The 24,874-nt window shown below is 31.0% G+C and overlaps 3 protein-coding genes across 3 annotated transcripts; 1 reads left to right on the forward strand and 2 right to left on the reverse strand.

The window, feature by feature from the left end:
* Nucleotides 1-528: 528 nt before the first annotated feature.
* On the reverse strand, nucleotides 529-2,219 carry LOC127263146 (protein ASPARTIC PROTEASE IN GUARD CELL 1-like). The gene has a single exon (XM_051292126.1). It carries the CDS (start codon nucleotides 2,084-2,086, stop codon nucleotides 668-670), a length of 1,419 nt encoding a protein of 472 aa, XP_051148083.1. The 5' UTR covers nucleotides 2,087-2,219; the 3' UTR covers nucleotides 529-667.
* Nucleotides 2,220-8,548: 6,329 nt separating this feature from the next.
* On the forward strand, nucleotides 8,549-11,340 carry LOC127263065 (uncharacterized). Its single transcript, XM_051292001.1, has 2 exons — nucleotides 8,549-8,700; nucleotides 8,920-11,340. The coding sequence occupies exon 2, from the start codon at nucleotides 8,960-8,962 to the stop codon at nucleotides 11,123-11,125; it is 2,166 nt and encodes a 721-aa protein (XP_051147958.1). The 5' UTR covers nucleotides 8,549-8,700; nucleotides 8,920-8,959; the 3' UTR covers nucleotides 11,126-11,340.
* Nucleotides 11,341-12,408: 1,068 nt separating this feature from the next.
* LOC127263053 (uncharacterized) lies at nucleotides 12,409-20,938 on the reverse strand. Its single transcript, XM_051291987.1, has 14 exons — nucleotides 20,561-20,938; nucleotides 20,055-20,145; nucleotides 19,818-19,902; nucleotides 19,467-19,551; nucleotides 18,382-18,451; nucleotides 16,793-16,862; nucleotides 15,576-15,621; nucleotides 15,241-15,484; nucleotides 14,940-15,145; nucleotides 14,772-14,846; nucleotides 14,368-14,437; nucleotides 14,208-14,288; nucleotides 12,748-12,827; nucleotides 12,409-12,650 (listed from the first exon to the last, which is right to left on the reverse strand). The coding sequence occupies exons 1-14, from the start codon at nucleotides 20,674-20,676 to the stop codon at nucleotides 12,572-12,574; spliced, it is 1,398 nt and encodes a 465-aa protein (XP_051147944.1). The 5' UTR covers nucleotides 20,677-20,938; the 3' UTR covers nucleotides 12,409-12,571.
* Nucleotides 20,939-24,874: the final 3,936 nt, after the last annotated feature.

Below are 24,874 nucleotides of genomic sequence, written 5' to 3' on the forward strand. Positions count from 1 at the left end.
TATCTTTTTTTTTCTATATAAATTTCTAATTTACTATTACATCATTAATTTTTACATTAAAAATAAAAAAAAACAACAGAAATAAAATTATCTTTAGTATAAGGAAATACTAGCATAATATCTATTTTGCATTTTTTAGTTTTTTCAAATTTCACGGAAATAGTACTCCATTCGTTTCACTTACCTATTTATTTTTCTATTTTTATATATCTCACTTATTATGTTATTTTTTTTTTATTGAAAACAAAATTATAAATTTTAATCTTATTTTAAATTATTTAATTTATAATTTTTTTAATTTTAGTTAGATTGATTAATTATTTTAATTTAAATTTAAAATTATTTTTATTATATAATAATTATTTTTATTAATAAATTTTTAATTATATACTTAATATATTTTCCTTAAATTTTCGTGTATGTAAAAAAAAAATAAAAAATATATATATATATATATATATTGTAGCCTGGATTGAGGAAATAATAAATTTTGATTTGATATTTAAAAAAATAATAAAAAAAATAAAATTATCTAAATAAACACGCCTATTATTATTATTTTTTCTTTTTCCTTTTTTTCTGAATATTTGAATTAAGCAAAAGTAAATCGACATTACATTTATGATATTGAATTTCCTCAACTGTCTATACGCCTCGTCCAGCCTGGCTAGCATTTATGCGGGCTGAAACTAACGTATTTATTAGCCAGATTATAACTGACACGTGTCCCCTGCTGCTGCACATTACCTATTATCGACAGTGACCCCTCCGTCGCCGCAAACGCCAGGCAGAACTTCCCATCGCTGCTCACCGGAATCAAGTAATTCTCCGGCGGCAGCGCCAGACTCTTCCCGCCGGCGAACTGCAGCCCTACCGTCGGGACACTCACCGTACTCATCGACGACAGATCGTAGCACGTGTCGAACAGCGAGAACCCGTCGGACGGCGGCAGGTTCCGGCTCATGCTCTTGAACGTGTCCCGGAAGGCGGCGTAGACTTCCGACCGGAGCCGAGTCACCGCCGTGCCGGAGTCCACAATCACCCCACCCCGGCCGTCGGCGCTGATACCAAATAAAGACTCCGGAATCTGAACCGGACGGCCGCCTACGTGGATTCCGGTGATGGCGACGTAGCGGTAGGTGGCAGCGTAAGAGTTCGTAAGCAGCGGCGCCACGACGGCGTCCGACGGCGGCGCTGTGTTGAAGTCCAGCGTCGAGGCGGCGCTGGAGTCGCGTTTCACCAGACAGTACGAAAACGACGTCGCCCCGATCTGCGACGGCAGCGACAGCGCGCCGGCGCCCATTCCGAGAAGACCGGCGGAGCCGGCGAATAAACCCTCGTTGTCGTGGCCGCACCCGACGGCGACGTTCGGCACGGACCCGGTCGAGCCAAACGAAACCGTTTCGGTCGCGAGGTCCCCCAAGGTCCGGGACCCGTCGCCGTAGTCCACCTCGTAAACACAGGTCCCGTCCGTTCCACAGCCGCGCACGTGGAGCGCGGCGCAGGTGGAGGAGCCGCACGTGAGGCGGCGGTAGGTGGAGGATTCCGACGGGTTAAAGACGGGGTCCGATTGGTGGTAGCAGGCGGTGCAGGGCTGACATTGGAGCCACGTGATGTCGCTGCCGGTGTCGATCACCATATAAAATTCCTTGGGCGGCTGTCCTAATCCGACTCTGGCGAAGTACTCGCCGCTGCCCTGGCGGACGCCGGAGGTGACCGGCGACTGGAGGAGTTCCTGGCCGGCGACGATGGCGTCGGCGCGGGCCTTGTCGGCGGCGAGGCGGGAGAGAGTGAGGGCGGTGTAGTTGTTGCGGTAGGGGTTGGGGAGAGGGAGGGAGGAGCGAGAGTGGAGAGGGAGCGAGAAAGAGGAGGCGGAGACGGAGAAGGCGGCGTCAAGTGAATAATTAACGGCGTTAGGGGTTTCGACGAGGTGAGGTTGGAAGATTTGACGGGTGAGTTGCAGTGAAGAGGAGACGTCGAAGGGTTGGAATGGGAGGTTGCTGTCTGAGGAGCGAGAAGTGGCGAGGAAGAAGAAGAAGAAGATGAAGATTGTGGAAGTAGGGAAATGGAATTGGGGAATGGCCATTTTTGCTGGGCAAGAGAAAACTAGAGATGGAGATGAGGACGATGATGATGGCCACAGCAGAGCATTTTATACAATAGTACTACTACTAGTGTTTAGTCTGTAAACAACAGATCGGATCTTCTTGCCTATTAACACATCTTATCTATTTTCACATTAAAGTGTATATATAGATCTTTCTTCTTTTTCAATACAACAGTCTTATTTATTATATTTATCCGTCTCATTTTTATAAATATTCATATCACCGTAAAATTATTTTTATTTTTTATTATTATTATTACACAAATACCACTACTTTTAATACTAATACACTTCTAAAGACATATCAATATAATATTAATATTATATAAATTTTATATCAAACTCGAATAAAATCATAATTTTGAAACATTAGCAAATATTATATATATATATATATAATATGTGTGATGATAGAATTTATTTTTAGGATAAAAAATACCGTAAATTGGGGTTGGGTTCGGTTCGGAGACAGCTAGCTAGCTGTTGAGAGAGGATAGCATTTATTACAGGAAAAGTGGGTTTTTTGTTTCTTTTTTAGGGAAATGTGGTGCGCAGGCAGATGACCTCTACCGTCTCTCTAACTACTGTTTTAGTGTATTGTCATCTGTTTTTTTTTTGTTTATTTTCTGCTTCAATAAAAATTTAATACTAGTAATACTTTCTTCCGTCCCGCTAATTTGTCATATAATCTTTAAAATAATAATATTTAATTAATTAATAATAGTAAATTATAATATTATTTTCAATTGAGATACCGAATCTGGATATGTCCATTATTTTTTATCATCCCGTTATCTTTTATTTGATCACCGAAGATACTTTATTTTATTTTATATTCACAATAAATATTTTTATTTTATTTTTTTTAATTAATTCGTATTCTCATATCTTATATATATGCATATATATTTTTTTCTAATTATATTTTTATTTTGTATTAATTAATTAATCAATATTATTATATTATATTATTTATTATTATTTTTCAATATTTTTTTATTAAAAATTTGTGGAGAAAAATTATATTATTTATTATTTAATTATATTTAGTTTTAATTTTAAATTTAAATAAAGACAAACGGGTACCGAAGAAATTTTCGAATTCACTTTCCTCTTATGACTTTGAAGAGCTACGAGTTCAAAGTAAAGAAGTTGCATCACAATTCGCTCGTATGACACAACTGAAGAAAGAAAAAATCAAAAGCAGCGAGTGTATTGCAAAAATGAAATTCTATTGAACACTAGTAGAAAAAAATAATTTGACGGAATACGATATGCTTGTTAAAGCTAAATTGTTCGAAAAAATTGTTTTAAATATTGTTTGGATTATATTTATTTTGTTCTATATTATTCAAATTTTCTTGTATTTTATTTTATATTTGTAGGCATTAAAAATTAAATGTCTAAATTAAATTAAATATCATATATATTAGAATAGAATAAAATTCTGGCATAATAAATATGTGATATTTAATTATGCACATACGTTAATTTTTGTATAATAAATATCAATTATTAATGTAAAAATCTGCTCAAAATAGAAGATATTGTACAAATATTACATCCATAAATAGAGCCATAATAAATTTGGCAACAAAATAAATTAATCTTGTCAACAAATTAAGTATATAAATTAATATCTTCCAAAAAATGAAATAATATAAAAATTTTGAGAAGATAGGAAGACTCACAATCAAATCCTTCAAGATTGGAAAAACAACATCCTATGAAAAAGAAAAGATTATAAAATCTTTATGTTGATCAATCGGACACGCCACGTGGCACCATCCGAAAAGGAAACCAAGCCACCATCCCCTATAAATAGGAGTCTTGGCCATTTCATTACACACCGAAGTTCATTTGAAAACTCGCACAATGGTAAGAGACTCTCTGCAATGTTATTCATTGTCCTTCGTCGAAAAGTCACCGATTTGGACAAACGATCTAATATTGGTTGACGAATCGATGGAGTTAACGTTTTTCATCGTATGCTCGAGCCAGAGGACGGATCAAAATTCCAAAGCCATCAAGAAATCCATCAAAGCCAAGGAAGAGCCTCCAAAGTCCCTCCCAAAGCTTCAAGATGTTCGTCGCGTTCGTCATCAAAAGCATTAATTTGGCCCTCTTCGATCCACAAGTCAAAGGGACACACCACTAAAGCCGTTATGGAGCATCAAATTTACCTCCTCAAAAATCAAATTCCCTCGGATCATCTAAAGGAAACATCAATCCAAAGTCGATAATCAAAATCGTCAACACGGATATCAAAGCCCTCCAAAAACCGGTAAAGCCAAACCGAATACCAAATTCCTTTGAATTAAATAAGTCATTCAAATCCAAATTGAAAAATAAATCGACCCGAAAAGATACTTACATAATCTAAATAGAAGATAAAAATTGCATATATTCCACTCTATTTTTTTCATTTAAACATCGCACTACTTTTTATCTATATTATAATATAAATTTTCTTAATAAACCCACATAAAATATAATAAAAGAAAAAGAATTCAGATAAAGGATTACATATTATTGAATTTAACATAATAAATATTAGTTAGATTAGTACTCTTTTTGTTTTAACTAAATTGTCTTATTTAACTTAGGCACAAATTATTAGGTATTATATAATTAGTAAGTAATGAAAAAATATATTAGTAAAAATAATAATTATTTAATAAAAATAATTATAGATTAAAATTAATATAACTAAATAATTTTATTAAAATAAAAAAAATTATAAATTTTAAATATAATTAAAGTATCTAATTATTTTTCAAATAAAAAAATAACATGAAATATCAGACGTATAAAAATGACAATATAGACATAATATATAGGATGAAGAAAAAAAATGACATAAAATGTCATATGTACAAAAATGACAATATATAGGATTAGGGGTGAGCAAAATATCTGAAATCCGAAAATTCAATCCGAATCAAACCGAAATTTAAAATTTGGTTCGGATTTTTCGGATTCCCAGATCGAATCGGATTGAATTTTTAACAAATTTCGGATTTTCGAATCAGATCGGATCGGTATACTTAAAATCCAAACAATCCGAAATATGACATTTTAATATATTTTTTTATTATACATATTTAATATTTTATTAATAAAATATTATATTTTAATATAAAAAACTCAAATTTATTAATTATATTTTAATATATTTAATTTGTATATTATATATATTTAATATTATAAAATAATAATAAAATACAAAAGAAATTTAAAAATTAAAAATATATATATATATTTAGAATTTCGGATTTTTCGGTTTAGTTCGGATTTTTTTGTTCAGATTTCGGTTATTTCGATTCAGTTCGAATTGATTTTTTCAAAAATTTTGGATTTTCAGATTGGTTTGGATTTGGCAAACCAAAAATCCGAATGCTCACCCATGTATACTATGGAGAGAGTGTTTAAATACAACCGTTTTGAATCCAGCGTAATCGTATTCAAATGTGATCGTTTTGACTATATGCAAAATTTAGTCAACTTTTTTCTCTTAAAAAAAAAATCTAGTATGACATTATAAACTTTCACGTGAATGACAACAAACGGGAGGATGATGTGACTCTTAAAACTCTGATATCATGTTAAATGATTTAAACGATTGTCTCACTTAAAAATTTAAACTTTTAGCGATGCATATTATTAATTTATTTATCTACAAACGAGAGTTCACCAACAAAACTAATGTTAAAACCAAGATTTATTAATTTTATTTTGTACATGACCAAAAATCGCTTGTATATATTATAAATGAATTTTTATTTGTTTATCAAATGTATCAAATATTGAGAGTTTGTTTGGTTTTGATTTTAAATTGAGATGATGATTTAAATGTTTGTTTAAATGATATTTTGATGTGATATTTAAAAGAAGAATTATATTTTTATTGAAAATAGTACCAAATGTATAATTCCTATAAAAAAAAGAAGTAAAATAAAATAAAAAATTGCCAAACAAACAAAGTCCATTGTTGACTTAGTTGGTTGGTCTTTTGTGGGTCTTTGTTGTGTGGGCTCCTCTATTTTTTGGGCCTTTAGATATTAGATTGTGGTTGATCATTTGGGTTGTCACCTATTGGATTGTTGATTTGGGCTTTCTGTTGGATTTTTTTTTTTTTAAAAAAATATTTTTTATCATATAATTTGGGTTGAGTTTCATATTGTAATTTTTTATTATGATATAAATTAATACTCTTTTCATCTATAATCGGATCATTTGGAATTTTGTAGTAAAATAAGAAATAATAATATTTTATTAGCTAGTAGAAGTATATAAATTTTTTTGATATTTTTGTTTTTTTATGCATAAAGTAATTGTAAATGTAATGATATGATTGTAATTTAAATAAAAGTTAATGATATTTTAGTATTAGTATATGATTACTTTTCTAAAATATGAAAGAACTATTTTAAAATAGAACAAATGAAAAAGAAAAAATAATACTTTGAATTAGAATGAAATTAGTATTTTTAAAAATATATATATATTTACATATATTTTTAAGTTACTTTTTGTCCCTATTTACTGATAATACATGTATTTTAAAAAATATATTATATAAATATTTATCTTTTATTCAATATTTTTTATTATTTCTATAAGTTCTCAAATCTTCAAAATATATCTAAATATAACTTAAGTTTCTAAAATTATTCACCAAAAATTTTATATAATTCAATAAATTATTTATGAATTTATTTGTTTAGTATGTTAGTTTTGAGGTATTTTTGGTGTGAGATATAAGAAATTATATTGATAATATAAAAAATAATACTTGATTTTTTTAAAAGAATAAAGTATATAAATTATTTATATTACATGGATATATGTATATATTGTTTTTTCTATTAATATTCATCAGAAATTGTACCAGCAAAAACTTATTTGGTGCACGAATTATTATTCTTTGTAGATTTCTCACAATTTTTTACTATTCATGACATTATTTTTTCTTTTATAAAATATCAAATCAAATGACTCTCTTTTATTTTGTATATTATATTAAAAATTAATTTTATATTTAAAATACCATTATCAATATTTATTTATATCAACTATTCAAATACAAATTTTTATTATTAAAAAATTCAAACTTAAAAATCAAATCCACGGACAAACACACCTGGTTCCACAAATATCATTGGAGTCTTTTTTTTAAGAAAATTTGTGTGTTTGGTTACCGGTTGAATTTTTTGAGTTGAAAATTGGATTGAAATAGTTTGTTTCTTTACCAAAACCTTTTTAACATATTTTCTCAAAAAATAAATAGTTGATTTATGTTATTTTTATTCAAACGTTTATTATTTTTATATTATCTATATTATTTTATTTACACATTTATTATTTTTATATTACTTTTATTCACACATTCATTATTCTTATTCAAAACTTTTTTAATATATTTTTATTCACACATTCATTATTCTTATTCAAAATTTTCAATATATTTTTATTCAGACATTCATTATTTTTATATTATCTACACTAATTTCTATACCTCACTTAAAAAAAAAAAATTCAAATCAAAATACAAAATAAACATACCTAAAGTGATTTATTTAATTAATAGTTGATTTTATGTTGTAATATATGTATGATTAAAACAAATTAAAATATGTATTTAATTATTTTAATAACAATATATAATATAAATATTAACTTGTATAGAATAAAATTTTATTATAATACAAATAAATAAAATATACAAATATTTATTTTATAATTAAAATAAATTGATTTTATAAATAATCGACGAGTTTTGAAATTTTATAAATATATTTATTTATTAAAAAGGGAGAAAATAAAAATAAAAAATTGAATAAATTTCAAGTAAGTTTCATATGTTTTTTTTGTGAAAAATCAAAAATATATTTCCCAAAAATATTAATATATTTTACAAACTTATCATTTTTATATTACTTACAATATTCTTTATATTTGAAATAAAAAAAAATACCGATTCATCCAAAACACAAAACAAAAACACCCAAAATGATACTTCTTTTAGTTGGAAAACATGATTTGTCTGTTTAATAAAAGAATTTGAAGTGATATTTTTTAATATAAAAAATTATGTAAATAATATAAAAATAATAAATATGTAATATATTATTTTTTAAGAATTTTATGTTTTATAAAAAGCACATACACCGGAGTATATATTTTTTATAAAAAAATAAAAAATAAATAAAAATTTAAAATTTTAAAAAAAAAATTAAAACAACCACTCCAAATGACGAAGCGGAATTTCTTTTTATTTTGATGTGTTCATGATAGGGTCTGCTCAAATAAACTTTTAGGCAGTTATAAAATAATTAGCTTTGGGCCGAAAAGTAATAATTAAGCCCAATAAAAATGTGCCACATGGCCCATTAAAATTAAGTATAAATAGAATTTGTTCTTGCCAGAGGCGCTGCTTCTCGGTTTGCTCTGCCTCTGCACAGCAGCGTAGAAACCCTAGCTCCAAATCGAAATCCATCGTCTTCGGCGACGGCGCTAGTGACCAGTTCCGGAACCGGAACCGCGATCGTTTCATGCTGAGCTATTAGGTTTCTGATTCTCACTTTTTGCATGTAAGTTGGCTTGTACCTAATCTTCCTCATCCTGTGACGTTTGTTTTTGTGCATTATCTGAATAAGTGGATGCGAAATTGTTCTGTTAAGTTTCTGTTTGTAGTTGCTGAACACTGATTGTTTTATTGGGGTTTTTTTTTTAAATATGTATAATTTATATTCACAGTATGTGTGGTTAATTGATTTCTGATGTGCGTTTATTTTGTTGATTTGGAGCAGTAACCGGTAGAATATCTTGATTTTGGGACGCTTGTTAGCAATGACTATAGCTTATCGGAAGAGCGTACCCATGATTACCTATTCAGAGGAAATTGTTGATGGTGAACCAATTTATGTATCCTCAAATTGCCTTCCGGTGAAGGCCCTAAGACATGAGCCTGCGGGGCATTCTTTTCATGCTGCTGCACTTAGGTTGATAGGTCACTGTGTTGAGGTCGACACAGATGATGATGATGGAAAGGATGCTGCTAGTGAGAAGGAACATGTCTATGTAGAGTCATGGGATTCGTACAGCAGTAAGTCGAAGAAGAAATCTGGCAGTGAAGCCAAGCAACAAGACCATTATGCACTGTTGGGGTTGAGCCATTTGAGGTATCTTGCAACCGAGGATCAGATAAGAAAGAGTTACAGGGAGGCTGCGTTGAGGCATCATCCCGACAAGCAGGCTGCTCTTTTGCTTGCTGAGGAAACAGAGGCTTCTAAGCAGGCAAAGAAGGATGAGATAGAGAATCACTTCAAAGCAATTCAAGAAGCATATGAAGTGCTGATTGACCCTGCCAAGCGAAGAATCTATGATTCCACGGATGAGTTCGATGATGAAATCCCTCATGATTGTGCGCCGCAGGACTTCTTCAAGGTTTTTGGGCCTGCTTTTATGAGGAATGGGCGATGGTCTGTGACCCAGCCAATCCCATCTTTGGGTGATGACAAAACTCCTATTGAAGAAGTGGATAAGTTCTATAACTTTTGGTATGTCTTTAAAAGCTGGAGGGAGTTTCCTCATGCGGATGAGTTTGACGTTGAGCAAGCAGAAGGGCGTGATCACAGGAGATGGATGGAAAAGCAAAATGCCAAATTGTCAGAGAAGGCAAGGAAGGAAGAATATGCACGCATCCGTACTCTAGTCGATAATGCCTATAAACGAGATCCTAGGATTCAGAGGAGAAAAGAAGAAGCGAAAGCTGAGAAGAAGAGAGCCAAGGAAGCGAAAATTTTGGCGAAAAAAATGCAGCAAGAAGAAGCAGCTCGAATTGCCGAGGAAGAAAGGAAACGAAAAGAGGAGGAGAGTAAAAGGGCTGCTGAAGCTGCTTCGGTTCAAAAGAAATTGAAGGAGAAAGAGAAAAAACTTGCTCGTAAGGAACGGAGCCGCCTCAAAAAGCTGTCGACTTCTGTTGTGTCTCAGTGTTTACTCGATCTAAACGATGATGATGTGGAGAGTCTGTGCACATCTCTTGATAGAGAGCAACTTCAAAATTTGTGCGACCAGTTGGAGCGAAAGGAAGATCATCTCGAGAGAGCTAAACTCCTCAAAGAGAAGCTCGAATCAAACCAAAAGGCAAAGGAAAAGGAAAAAGAAAAGGAAAAGGCGGAAGATGAGAAGAGCACAAAGCAAAACGGTTTCGTTCATATCAACGGACTTGCTACTGCCGCTGCTAACAATTCTGAAAAGCCTTGGAGTAAAGAAGAAATCGAACTTTTGAGGAAAGGCATGCAGAAATATCCTAGAGGAACTTCCCGAAGGTGGGAAGTGATTTCCGAGTACATCGGGACGGGCAGATCAGTGGAAGAGATTACAAAGGCTACAAAATCAGTTCTTCTGCAGAAGCCTGATTCTGCCAAAGCTTTCGACTCCTTCCTCGAGAAAAGAAAGCCCGCACAAGCAATAGCTTCTCCTCTTACAACCCGAGACGACGTCCAAGGCTCGGTGACTACCACTGCAAGCTCGGAGGAAAACAGTGACGGAACAGGCACAGGCACAGATGAAGATTGGTCAGGCGCACAGGAAAAAGCTCTCGTCCAGGCTCTAAAAACCTTCCCTAAGGAAACTGCCCAGCGCTGGGAGCGAGTTGCCGAAGCAGTGCCTGGGAAAACTGTTGCCCAGTGTAAGAAGAAGTTTACGACAATGAAAGAGAGCTTCAGGAACACTGCCAATAGAAACAACAATGATTCGCAGGAGGAGGGGTCGGGGTCGGCTACTGCTAGTGTCCCCTCAACGACACCATCTTCGTCTTCATGTTCTGAGGAAGATGCGTGGTCGGATGTGCAGGGGAAAGCTTTGTTGCAAGCCCTCAAGTCGTTTCCGAAGGACACGAACCAGAGATGGGAGCGCGTCGCGGAAGCAGTTCCGGGGAAAACTGTGATTCAGTGCAAGAAAAAGTTTGCATCGCTTAAGGAAGATTTCAGGAACAAGAAGAGCGCAGTGTAGTAGTCATCCTACACCAGTTTTGCCGGGTAACTTACTAGTAGTAGTAACATCTTATGATGTTCTTATTCAGATATATAATATGCATGCATGCGTGGCCATCCTATTATTTTTTAAACTACATTACATTCTATTAAATATTATTTACTATTATTGGATATTGATTGTGTTTCTATCGTAGAAATTAATTAATTAAATTTCCTTATCTTATTATATAAGTGGAGTTTGTTTTAAAATTGTGTTACCGAGTTTGATCAAACCAACTCGACTGACTCACTGATGGAGTAATTTCTTGAGTATAGGATTTTTAGCAGCATGGCTCGAAATTTTCTTGTCACAAAGGAGGACATGAAGTTTGTTTCGAAATTTACAACTTCACTTTTAAGTTTTACTCCTGATTTTATTATTTCAACTTTTTATTTTTCAAAAATATCAGATCAAACATCCAATTTTTATTTATTTTATTATACTTAAATCTAATTTTACATTCAAAACATCACATCAATACATATTTATATCACAAATATGCTACATCCGTTTGACTCTAAGAGATTGTAAGGATTTGATTTTTAAATATTAATTATTATATCAAAATATGAAAAAATATATATATATGCAAAAATAAAGGTTTGATTTTTAAATATTAATTATTATATCAAAATATGAAAAAAAAAGAAAAAAAAAGCAAAAATAAGGATTTGATTTTTAAATATTAATTATTATATCAAAATATGGACAAAAAAAAAAGCAAAAATAAGGGTTTAATTTTTAAATATTAATTATTATATCAAAATATGAAAAAAAAAAAAAAAGCAAAAATAAGAATTTAATTTTTAAATATTAATTATTATATCAAAATATAAAAAATATATATATATTTATTAGTATAAGATAAGTGTGACACAATAAACTTTAGAAGGCGGGAAGGAGGAAGAATATATTTAGAAGTATCAACAATGGTGCTTGAATTAACTAATAATAATAATGCGTGTATAGGAGAAATGATGTGCATAATACACGTATATTTTAGTATATAATATAAAATATAATGCATAATGGATTATGCAATATGCATAAAATTCCTATAAAAAACAAAATTCCGTTCTAACAGAGATTATGATCATACTTTTCACCTAATCACAAGACTGAATCCATTGGTAAAATTCACATAAAAAGACAAACATAATTATAAATTTATATTAACAATACCAATATAATAATTAATGTACACATTATATATGTTTAAAGAGAGAAAAAGAGAAGCTACTTAAGGAAGCAGAGCAGTATAAACAACACAAGCAATCCATATACCAATTAGTGTGTCCAAACCTATATATATATATATATATATATATATCTGAGGCTTCCATTCTTCAGGAAACAACAACAAAAACATAAAAAAGAAAACAGAACAAAAACAGGTTTGTATAATGAGAGTTGGGACCTTTTCTATACATCATACACAGGTAGTCGTTCCTCGATGGCAACGCGGCATATCGGGCATTTCTTACATTTATCGGAGCATGAGCTGTTACACCAATATTATATGGATATATTAGTCGGTATGCATAACAACGGAATACATACAAGATAAAGTTGGATGTTGTTGAACTACTTATTGGTACCTGCAAAGAATGCGGTGTCTGCAAGGAAGAAGTACCGTGCAAATCTCACCCTCGAAGCAGACTCTACACAGAATTTTTTCCTGAGCAGGGCAACGAGTACATTGTCATTTATATGGAATTGATGTCAAGGAGATTTATATATCGATTTTTTTAAGATAATTCTATACAAAATTACAGGGAAAACAAACGAATTGTCCTATTCTTTTCAAGGTAGAGCTATCTACAACCCAATATATATCAAAACTTTTCTCATAATAAAATAAAAAGAAAAAGAAAAATTCACATTGATTGTGTTTAGCTTTCCATTTTCACTATCTATGCACGGTAACCTACTCTATCGCCCACCAAATTTATGTTTACTTTTTATTTATGTTTTTTCGCCAAATTTATGTTTATTTTTTATTTATGTTTTTCCACCAAATTTATACTTACACTATGAACTCCATGAATCTAGGAACTTTTGCTCGCATTGTATTATTTGGTCTATGTACCAATACTGATAACATTCGAGATTATGTAAGATTATACACGAAAGATCCTTTTTTGGCTTATTAAATGCCAGCTATTAACCTAGCCCATAGCAACAATTTTTTCTATCCGTTTATATTTCAATCCTACTTTAAAAGATAAATAACAACTTTGTCATCGTTACTATATCAGATATACTATCAATTAAAAATAGGTGTGTTTGTTTTTTTATTTCAAATAAAAATTCTACTATTCAACCGTTTTCAATTAAATATATTATTCTTTCTCACGGAAATTATATCAAAATACTATTTAAATTAAAACTAACTCAAAAATTCAATTTCAAAATAATAAAAAAGCCTATATTGACTAATGAATTTTTCAAGATACCGCTCACAAATTTTTTACTTTTATATTGATTTTTTTTTAATATTCGTGGCCTGTCAAACATGTACATTTTCCAATTGGATGGAGTATTATTTTCCTCAAAAAAAAAGTCATATGTTATATATACCTATTTTGAATTTAATGCCGGTACATATAAAATTATTTTTTATTCAAAACGTCGTATAAAATATCTATTTATATTGCATCAAATAAATATTTTCTATCAAAACTTTTACAATTTTCAAAACACCGTGACACCAAAACAAAAACAAAACAAACTTTAAATATCGAAGACATATAATTGAGGAAAATGATCTCTTATTTGCTTTTTTTGGCCAGGCCTGCCCATAGCTTTGGACAGTATCAGAGGCATAAATCAAACTCATTCTCTCAGTTTAACAAACAGTTCACTCACCAACTATTACAACTTCACTCTGTTTTGAGTAGTGATCTTTGACTATGAAAGAATTTTATTTGATGACTTTGGTAGTAGACTATATTCAATAAAATAATGTGCACACTGGGAAAAATATTCACGTATAACATTTATACATAAGCAAACATCGACACACAAACACAAAATCAATCGGGAATAAGAAGGTTACCTGTTGAAGCCTCTCATACTCCTGCTGGCTGAATTTTGTGATTTCAGCTTGCTCACCAAGTGCTGCTTGAAGTCTCCAAACCTAATGACAGAATTCTTTACAAATCTTTGGTAGGACACTAATGGAAAAATGAAATGAACTAAAGAGACGATGAGATCACCTCCTCAGCAAGATCCTTCTTTGGCATTTTCTTCACTATTTCTGGAGGATAACCCGAGAATGTGTCATATCTGAGTTACCAGCAATGGTACAATCAGCTTTTAGATCATATCATTTTAACCAAAACCCTTATTTATGGATCTGATTCTATATATTATACAACTGCAATAACTTATAATAGGTGCCTACAAACAGATCAATGGCTTCACCAATACATGCATATCATGAATTTAGACTATCTTCTTCTAATGACTTTACAATTTCATGGACACAAATTGTAGTATGCCAGATAGATCGAACTCAGAGACAGCTTATTTTGGAAACAAGTGATCAAAAGTTAGGCACAATAAACCATGTAGGCATGCATACATTTATGATATGATTGATAAAAAGAAAACATCTCACCCTGAAGCCCCAACTTGGAACAGTCGAGCCTGTTCTTCTCTGCTTGTTTCATCAATGGACCACCATCCAAGAAATCTGAAAACCACATATAGTAAACAGAAGCATTTCTACTAGAATTGGTCTTATATTGATATCAAAGATGTGTATAAGCCCATCTTTAAAAACTACCTGGAGCCATGATGAAGGAAACCAAAGCAATCATAAACTCTTGCTGAGTATACAAAATATAATCCTCTACCAGCTTCACTTCGCAGAAAAAGGAAAGTTTTCTCTACTGATCTGGTTATAGCAAGCACGACCCCAATTCCTTGCAATATAAAAATTGGAGAGAAGATAACCGGAAGAGGAATATTCTGAGCACTTGACGGGGTTCCCTAATCCAAAACCAAGGTAAATTGGTAAATGAAATCTTTCGAGGTTGAGTTGGTGAGCATTTTAAGCAACAATCAACCAAAGCAACAACAAATACCTCAAGCCTCATACAAAGAAGGATTTGGAAAACAATAATAGGGATTTTCATGATGTGGCCACCAAAATCTTGTAGGCTGCACATTCTGTCTTGTGATTGTTCCTCGGAGGATACCACTAAACCATTGTTCCAGTCCAGGTATCTAATACTGGAAGAGGAGCCTTCTTCTCTAGCTTGAGAATCTCCATGAATTATTGGGTTGGACCATTTGGTGCAGACAAGAAATGTAAAGCACTCAGCAATTCTATAACAAACACAATGAGCAGACTTTTTCAAACATGAGGAAAGTTAATGTAAAAGGTTAAACACAGTGGCTCCCAGGTTAGAAACATTACCCATAATTTATGAACAAGTCCCACCAGCTAAGACCATAAACATCACCTACAATATTGAACAATATCATGAATCATAAATACAAAGAGGTTTAGGATTCGTGGAACAGAACCAAGAAATTGTCTTATCACTAATCAAACACAAAATTAAGCCAACTTAATAATCCTTGTATGAAAGCCTTTGTGAACAGAATGAAGTCTTGGTGCAAAAAAATATAAAAACCAAGGGGAAACTAAAAATACGTCCAGAGCCATGTGAGTAAAGGGACCTGACAGTACTCAAGAAGTTCCATCTTTGGTGGAACAATGGGCAATATACACACTCAGACCCACTAAAAACTAAGGGGGGAAAATACTGTCCCAAATAATCAGCATAGACTGATCTTTCCTCATTTCATCTAGCATAATTTCACAATGCTAATATAAAAATGAGTACAATCATTTTTAGACTTATAACTATTTCAACTCCTCCAGAAACCTCTAACTTTGCATCCACAGACCTTTTCCCAGCCCAACCCTTCTCTTTCACACACAAAAATGCAGGTGGAAGCACTCTATCAAAAGTTGGGAACTCATTAGTAGGATTGAAATTATACCGTCCCTGTGCAGTTTAAACAGGCCTATGCCAGTTAAGTTCTCATCATGAAATCACAACAACCCCAACCAAAAACATAAAGCATCAGCAGAAATGCACCATCATGATGCACTTCATAGTAGTATATATATACCTTCAAGACCATCCATCTCAGAGAGTTTGGGATTCCCAGATATTAGTTAAGATATGGAATTAGACTCTGATAGTAGCAATCGGCACAACAAGTACAGAAACTATTTGAATTCTCCCTTCCAAACCAATCTTAAAAAGTGTAACGTCAATTGCCTTCCCAATAAAGGTATCCATTCAAGCCAAATTACTTGGTTGCTACTCAAAAGACACAAATAAGAGTTGGAGGTACAACTTGCATATCCCAGGATCTTCCAGAAAGACAAGGGAATTACAACATAAATATGTAAAGACTTCAAGACTCCTGCAGTATGATGGAAAAAAATGGGAAGCAGTAGTAAATAGATCAAGTATAAATCCCACTTCCACAAATAATATATTCACAATTTTTATCTTTAGGTTGTCTTTTCACATTTCCTAGGTATGGATGACAGGAAAAACTACGAAGGTTGTACATTCTGACCTAGAACCATAGTTTATGAGAGATGAGACTTACCACAAAGCTTCAGGGCAGTGAACACTGTAGCAGCAAGGAAGAAAACCATTGATATGGCAACCCAGAAATGCTGAGAATAAAATAATCATGAATAAGGAGTCCTCTACTGATTACTAATCAGATATTAAGAGTTAAATACAGACACAGAAGATGGTGGAAATTGCCCAACTAAAAAATGGACAAATATTAAAACAGAAGCAAACAAAACCACCAAGTTGAATCGTCTTTTTTCATTTAAGCGCAAAGCTTAAGGAATTGTTCATTTATTTGAACACTGAAAATTGTGCCTACAAGGTAGTAATACTTCAAGCTCTTCATCCTTAAGGATCTAGTAGAATGATTTGCTTGAGGTGTCAGAGGATAACGTTTCTTTTGAGAATTAGAAACCACATCCATTGCAACGCATTGGGTTCTACTTCATGTTAAAAATTGAATTACGTCAATTCTTTTTCCACCTTAACCTTTGTTGAATAGTTCCTTTTACTTTTCAGAACGATTCTGGTTGAGTGGAATCTGTCATGTTCATCTCCTTGCATCTCTAGTTTATAAATTTGGATAAATGAATATCTCAACCAACATGTAACTACGTCAACTCCCATTTCCATCGCAAAATCAGGTCATTTTGGCACCTAAATTAAGTTCACAGGTTTATTTGGACACCCAGTCAAGAGAAATGGAATGAGGTTGAAGGCAAAACAAAGTTAAAGATTTTGGTATGAATAGAAGTAGATGATGAGGTCTCACGCCTCTAAAACATTAAAGCATAAGTGCATGCATGTCACTAAAGTATACCAATGTAGAAATGGGAGAACATAAATTGGCAACTCTTAACAAAGTTAAGGACTATTGTATGAAAAGAAGTATATGAATGAGGTCTCACACCTCTAAAACTCAAGGCAAAATGCATCACTAGACTATGTTCTCCCATTTCTACATTAGCACACTATCAGGACACATGACATCTAGCTTTAGCACGTGGACAGTTCACAGTAGACATCATCCTCATTTCAAAACAATAATTTCTATGCACACTTTTTATTTAGCAGAAAAAATCTAAACAGCATATCACACAAAAATTGAATCCACCTTAATATGTATCTCGGTCACAGCAGCCTAAATAACTAAAATTTCTTTACCAAATGAATTAATCGTACTATACAACAGCAATTTCTTGCACTCTGGGAAACAAAATGCATTACCTTTTACATTCTAAAGACTTTTAAACCAAATATCCAACTCCTTGAAATTAACTTTTCCTCGTATACACAAAAAAGTAGAAAATCAACAATCACATCAAAAGAACATATAGAAAATATGTACACTATTCAAAACTGTGCATTTAACATCTAGTGGAACTAAAACTGGAGGTTAATTCCCTGATTCTAGGATGGCACTGCATTGAGCTGCTTCTTTTATATTATGCATTAAAAGCATTTATTACCTCTTTGATCTACTTAAAAAATGAAATTATACTTGAATAATTTAAACTAATTGAACTTCAATACAGGAGAAATCTATGTTATTGGCATTCTGAGAAAACAAATATATTATTTGAACTTGGTACGACTCTTCGAAACCAAGAAACTTACAGGAAGAGTCTCCCATATTGCCTCATCAGTCATACTTTCATCATCACCCGGTAACAATGCCCTGCACATTCTGATTGTAACATGAAAGAAGAGAACAGATGAATTTTTTTAGGAAGGAAATAACAAATAAACTAACAACTGAAAGTTAAAATAAATCAGAGAAAAAAAAAATGTAGGTTTTTGATAATTTCTAAGCTAAGAAGTATTTAAACAAGTATCACTATCTGATAATTAACAGAGAATAGTAACCAAGATTATATGATGGCATGCCAAAATATCTATTGGTTCAATTTATAAAGTGTCCTAATGAGCATGATTCACCAAGGTAACAAACATAAGACAAAATTCAAATAAAATACATAGTTAAAAAAAATAGTAATGAATAATGAAATCCTTGCTATCAATCCCCATAATATCTCCTCGCTGAGCTATACTTGCACTGAAAATAGCATGAATATGATACTAAAAGATGAAAAACATGATTATTAATAGCCACTAACTTTCCTCACCGCCCCCCACCCCCCGGCTTTTTTATTTTATTTTTATTTTTTAAGAAGCAGCATCATCCACAAAATGAAATTGTAATGACAAGAGCAAGGAGTTTATTAGCCGCTGAAATAAGTCCATTGACCTGAAAATGCTTTGTCAATGAAAAAATTAGAAGGAAATATACATCTAAGAAGTGAAAATTAATCCTTATGGCAAGACAGAGATTTAATACTAAGATATTTTAAGTACTGCACAATAACCCCATGGATGAATCTAAGGCATTTTAATTTGTATCAGATAAAGTGAACAAATGCAAACAAAAATGAAGAGGTGGAAACTAATCACTAACCCATCATATATAGGTCTCATAACCATCTAGTGGTTATGGAGAACAGGTTAATGGAAATAAAATTAAAAATGAAACAAATATCTGAGGAAGTAATTCTAAACAATACAGAAATCATCAGCAGAAAGAATTATTCTCCAAATAAGTTATACAATCCACAAAATTTTGACATTTGAACCTTAGTGTACTAGAAGTTACATATTACAGACAATGTTCATTGGTGAAAAGTGAAAATGTAGAGGCATCATACCTAAAATTGTCAATAAGAATAATGACTTCAAAGGCCACCAATGGAAGGAACACAACTTTCAGACTTACAGCAGCAGAACCATAAGCTGTATGTAAATAAGATAAATTGAAGACGAAACTATCAATAACTATTCAAATAGCATTGACAATACCCAACATCGAGTTCATAAGTGTAGAAAAGGAAACAATAGATGCTAAGCATGCAAGGGAGAAATTTTAACAGTTCAAATCAGTAGAATGTTTTGCAAAAAAAAAAAAGGGTTAAATAAAATTTATAGCACAAATACTATAAATTTTTGTGAAAAAAAATGCCTTAATAGCATCAGGAACATGAAAGGGTTTGCTCACTCACCATATAGACTCTCGAGATATATACAAAGCAGCAGTTCGAAGGCGACAAGCAATGGCATAGCAACTACAGCATGGCATGGAGCCCACTATTCACAACAAAATGAATGATAATAAAAAATATGCGAGCATAAGTACAAAGAGCCCAATACTTCATTACAAGAACGATGCAACATATAATAGCTGGCAGATTTTACAAACTGAAAGTTTCTTAAGAATGTGATAATAGAGAAAATCATACATTGCGATCATGAGGAACTGATGGGGCAGGTAGTGAGAATCTTCCGCGGGCGACAATTGCATTAAATAGGAACAGTGGGAAAAAAACATTCCTGCAGAAAAGACATTACATGTGGCATGTCATTAGAGAGTAACAAGGCAACTTCATCAATCAGTCTTCCTCCTTTCTGAGCCTTAAATCATTAGATTTCATATGCAGCTAGACTTAATTAAACAGATCCAAATGTGTCAAACCAACTTTCAATAAGATCCTGTTCAGCTTATCACCGATCATCACCAACACTTTACAAGCATTCAAAAGCATACAGAATATGCAACAACTGAAACAAACAATCATTTGCAATTCTATTCACATGTGAGGGGAACAAACATCGTAAATTCACAAAAAATTAAAACTCACAGAAATGATTTCCTGTACAAGTCCATACCATACCTTAGCTCATCAAAAAACAAGTAAACTGAGGCACATCAAACGACGACAGACAATAATAACTAAAAAAAACGTACCACCATGAATAGGAGGCGGTGTGATCGAGCTTGAGAACAAGCAAAAGCGTGAAGAGAAAAAGCGAAGAGTGCGCCGCCACGGCTTGCAGCGACTTGCCCAATCTTCTCCAGCTCATTTCGCCGCCCGCTGTATGCGCAAACAGTGCCAGAAACTGAGACACTGGTACCCTTCTGCCAAAAAAATCCCAACGACGTCGGTATCTGCTCGCAGATATTTCAGAGAGACAGATTTTACATGGCAAGGATTAAATCTGCTTCGAATTTTATCGATTTGGACAGCAATTTGAATGGGGATTGCCAAATTGGGCTAAAATGGAAAAACCTAGGCCAGAGATGACGCTGATGATGATGATTTGCTACGGCGGGTGGGCGGGCGCCACTGATCTATTACTATTATTTAGGTATTTTGTTAACAATAACAATAATAATAATAATAATAATAATAATAAGGAAATCATATTTTAACTGTTAAGTCACGGCTGACGGCGCCGGCGTAACGGCGTTGATTACTCCGTTAAATTTCTCACTGAATGGGGGCCACTCACAGTTTTCATCCTTAAAACACTTCACTATTTTATCTTTTTTATTGTGATTAATATTTTTTTATTTTTCATAAAATTTACTAAATAAAAATATGTTTAATAAATATAAATTAATTTAATTAATTAGGTTATCATAGGATACTATTCAAAATTGTTTTATCTCTTTTAAAAAATAAATAAGTATTTTATTTATATTTAAAAAAAAATTATAAAATTAATTTATATTAATTATAAATAAATAATTTTTTTACTTACTTTGTATTATAGAAAAAATTATTATTTACAAAATTATATTTATAGGGAATATGTTTTTATTGCAATATAAATTTTAAAATATTTAAATACATATTATAAATTTTTTTAATCATATATTGAATTTATTTTAAAACTATCAATATTATTAATTACATAAACAATAATAAAATGATTGTTATTTTAAAAATTATAAAATTAATATATTAAATTTTAAAATATATATTTACAAATAATGGCTCCAGGCATCATTTTTAGATAGATTAATTTTTTTTATGTGTGATATAAAAAATTATGTCAAAATATTAAATGGAGTATTATTTTAAATTAAATATTAGATTTTTTTTTTACCTTTTTTTTAATGAGTATTTGAAAGTTTTTTTTGACTTTTTTAATCTTTATAAAAAAGTATTTTATGTTGTTTACTACTATCTCCGTCCTATCTATTATGTCCACAACGCTATTTTTGTCCGTCTCACATCTCATATCATTTTCCTTTTTAAATTTCCGATCGAACTAGGTAACCACTGAGAAAACTCAAGAAATCAAGAAAAGGCAAGCAAAACACAAGGACACAAAGAAAAGAATTTGGTTACTCAATTCAAGATGATCTACATTTGGGGCGTTGCCAAACTATGAATTTTTTACTATAGAATATGCAGTCACGTGTTAAAAGTGAGAATACATGTTTATTTCTGGACCAAACTTATGTCAATAATATCTAAATCATATATCTAAAATATAAGATATACTCCTTTTGTCTCATAAATAGGTATCCATTTGCTTTTTGCAAGTAGTTTTAGAAATATTAGTATTATATTGAGATATAGTAGAAATAAAGTATAAATGACTAAAATAATTTTATTAGTATGATGTGATATAAATGTAATGTCATTTGTGTAATATATTGTAAGTTGTAAGAGTATTTGTAATGTTAAGTAGATATTACAGTTACTAAAAAAAAGAAATGGATACTTTGTTATGAGACGGACTAAAATGGAAAAATGAATACTTTATTATGGGACGGAATGAGTAATATTCAAATCATATTCCTAAATTTTAGAATATAATCAGGCTTCATATCTCATCACACTTAATCTCACCCCCGGATATGGTTCTAGAGGACATTCGCCATCAGCGTAACCAGACTATGTGCTGCTGCGGATGATTGATTGTACTCAATCTCTTCCACAGTGGGTTGCGAAGACATTTCTCCGACGATTTCCCTTATTTTTCAACATGGTGGAACATTTTGGTGAAGGTAACTTGCGACTTTGCAACTGTATTTACGTGCAAGACTCGTTGAAGTCTCACGGAACGTACCAATCTGTTATAGTTGAAAATTGTCGATGATAGTCTAATCGATTTTGGCCTATTAAAATCGATGTTAGTAGGAGTCTTCGATCTCCTAAAAAAAAAATTCAGGCTAATCTCGCAACAAAAATGAAAGCGCAAACAAATTCGGGCATGACGGATCGCGATTAATCAATCTGAAACTGATCGAATAAGATGAAATCTAATTAATAGAATGCATGAAAAATAAAACAACTTAGATAACAGTATGAAAAATAAAATGTAGAATGTAGTAACAATAAAATAAGACAATGTAACAAGAATATGGAAGATGGATCTGATTTGCATGAATTAAAACTATAGGTAGGAAAAAAAAAGAAAATACAAGAAAGGAATAAAAAGAAAGTAAAAAAAAATGGAATTTTGGAATCTTATATTGTGATGGACGTGTTAATGGTTGGACTTTGGACTCTCCTGAGCTGGTTTTGGATTGGAGATTTTGGGCCGAATTTGCAATAATTTTTTTTTTCTTTTATATTTTTATAAATAATTGTGTAAATAATATAACATCAAATATTATGTTAAATATTACTCCCTCCGACCCAGGTATAGGTATATTTTATGAGTGGTGTAATTAGTAGATAATTAAAAATATATTAGTGAAAATAATTATCCTATAATATAGATAATTATAAATTAAAATTAAGATAACTAATTAGTTTAATTAAAATTTTAAAAAAAATTAAAAAGTTTTAAATGAGATTAAAGTGTATAATAACGTAGACATGATATTTGAGAAAATATTATTATTATTATTTTTATTTGATGATAAAATATAATATATTATATATATATTGAAAATTATAAAAAAATAAAATTGAAATAACAAGCTAATCACATGTTCAAACACGGTTTTGTTGGATGCAATAGGGCCACTATAAGGGGTGTTTGTTTATAAATTTATGCCACTATAAGGGGTGTTTGTTTATAAATTTATACTTCATCCGTTCCATAAATATAGTTTTAATTATGTTTGATTCGAGATTTAAAGAATATTGATATTATATTGGTAGTGGGTAAAAAGTACGAATAAAAGATTTTTTTGCCCTGTGAGTGTATTAGCGTAAAAAAATAGTGGCAATTGTGTAATAAAAAAAAAAAAGTAGGAATAGTTTTACGGTGATATGATTATTTATGAAAATAAGAAATTGTTTTAGAACGAACAAAAATGGTAAACAAGACTATTGTATTAGGACGGAGGGAGTATATTTTTATTTTTTTATATTTAACTTTTAATATTTAATCTTTGTTTTTTTTTTACTATTATTTGATTTTTATAATTTTTATGTTATTTAAATTTCATAAAATATTATATCTAAATTATTATTAAAATAGGTGATCAAACTAAAATTATAACTAAAAATACAATAATATATATATTTTTATCTAATTTATCATTTTTTAATAATCGATATATTTTTTTTCAACTACCAATATAGCTTATTCTATTTATGTGTCTATTTTTATTTTTATTTTTTCTTACATTTTTCAACTGATGTTTTATCAAACAAATGAATCAATTCTCATTCTCTGATAAATTCTTTTTTCTTGCAATTTTATTATATATTATCATTTCTTTGTACCTAAAGGCTAAAGGTATGTTTGGTACATATAAATGATGTTAGAAAAATATAAATGATATCATTTATTTAATTTTTATAATACCTCCGTCCGGCTATAAGGTCTCACTCACTTTTTGCTTGTTGATATTTGAATATATATTTATTAAATTATATTATTTCAATTTATAAAGTATCACATTTAATTTATTATTCAAATATTTATTTTTTTACTATATTTTTAAAAAATTATACTAAAATTTCATCTTAAAAATATTGTACATAAAATTTATTCTTTAAACAAAAAAATCACAATTTTTTTTTTTTTTTTATAGATTCTCACAAGTCAAAATTTTTTATTGCCCAATTAATTATTTATTAAACTTATTTAAATTTTTTATTTTATCCAACAAGAGAATTAATTCTCATTTTTTACTATTTTTTTTTTTTTGTGTAATTCCATTATTTATACCAAAAGCCCTAAAAGGTGTGTTTTTTTAAGCTATTTTCTAAATAATGTTTTTTTGAATATATATATTTTTCATAAAATATTTAATAATATTATTTTAATGATAAATTTAAAAAAAAATATATTTTTTCAAATCAAA

This window comes from Andrographis paniculata, unplaced genomic scaffold (genome assembly GCF_009805555.1).
Source record: "Andrographis paniculata isolate CXL003 unplaced genomic scaffold, ASM980555v1 Contig66END, whole genome shotgun sequence".
NCBI classification, from domain to species: Eukaryota; Viridiplantae; Streptophyta; class Magnoliopsida; order Lamiales; family Acanthaceae; genus Andrographis; species Andrographis paniculata.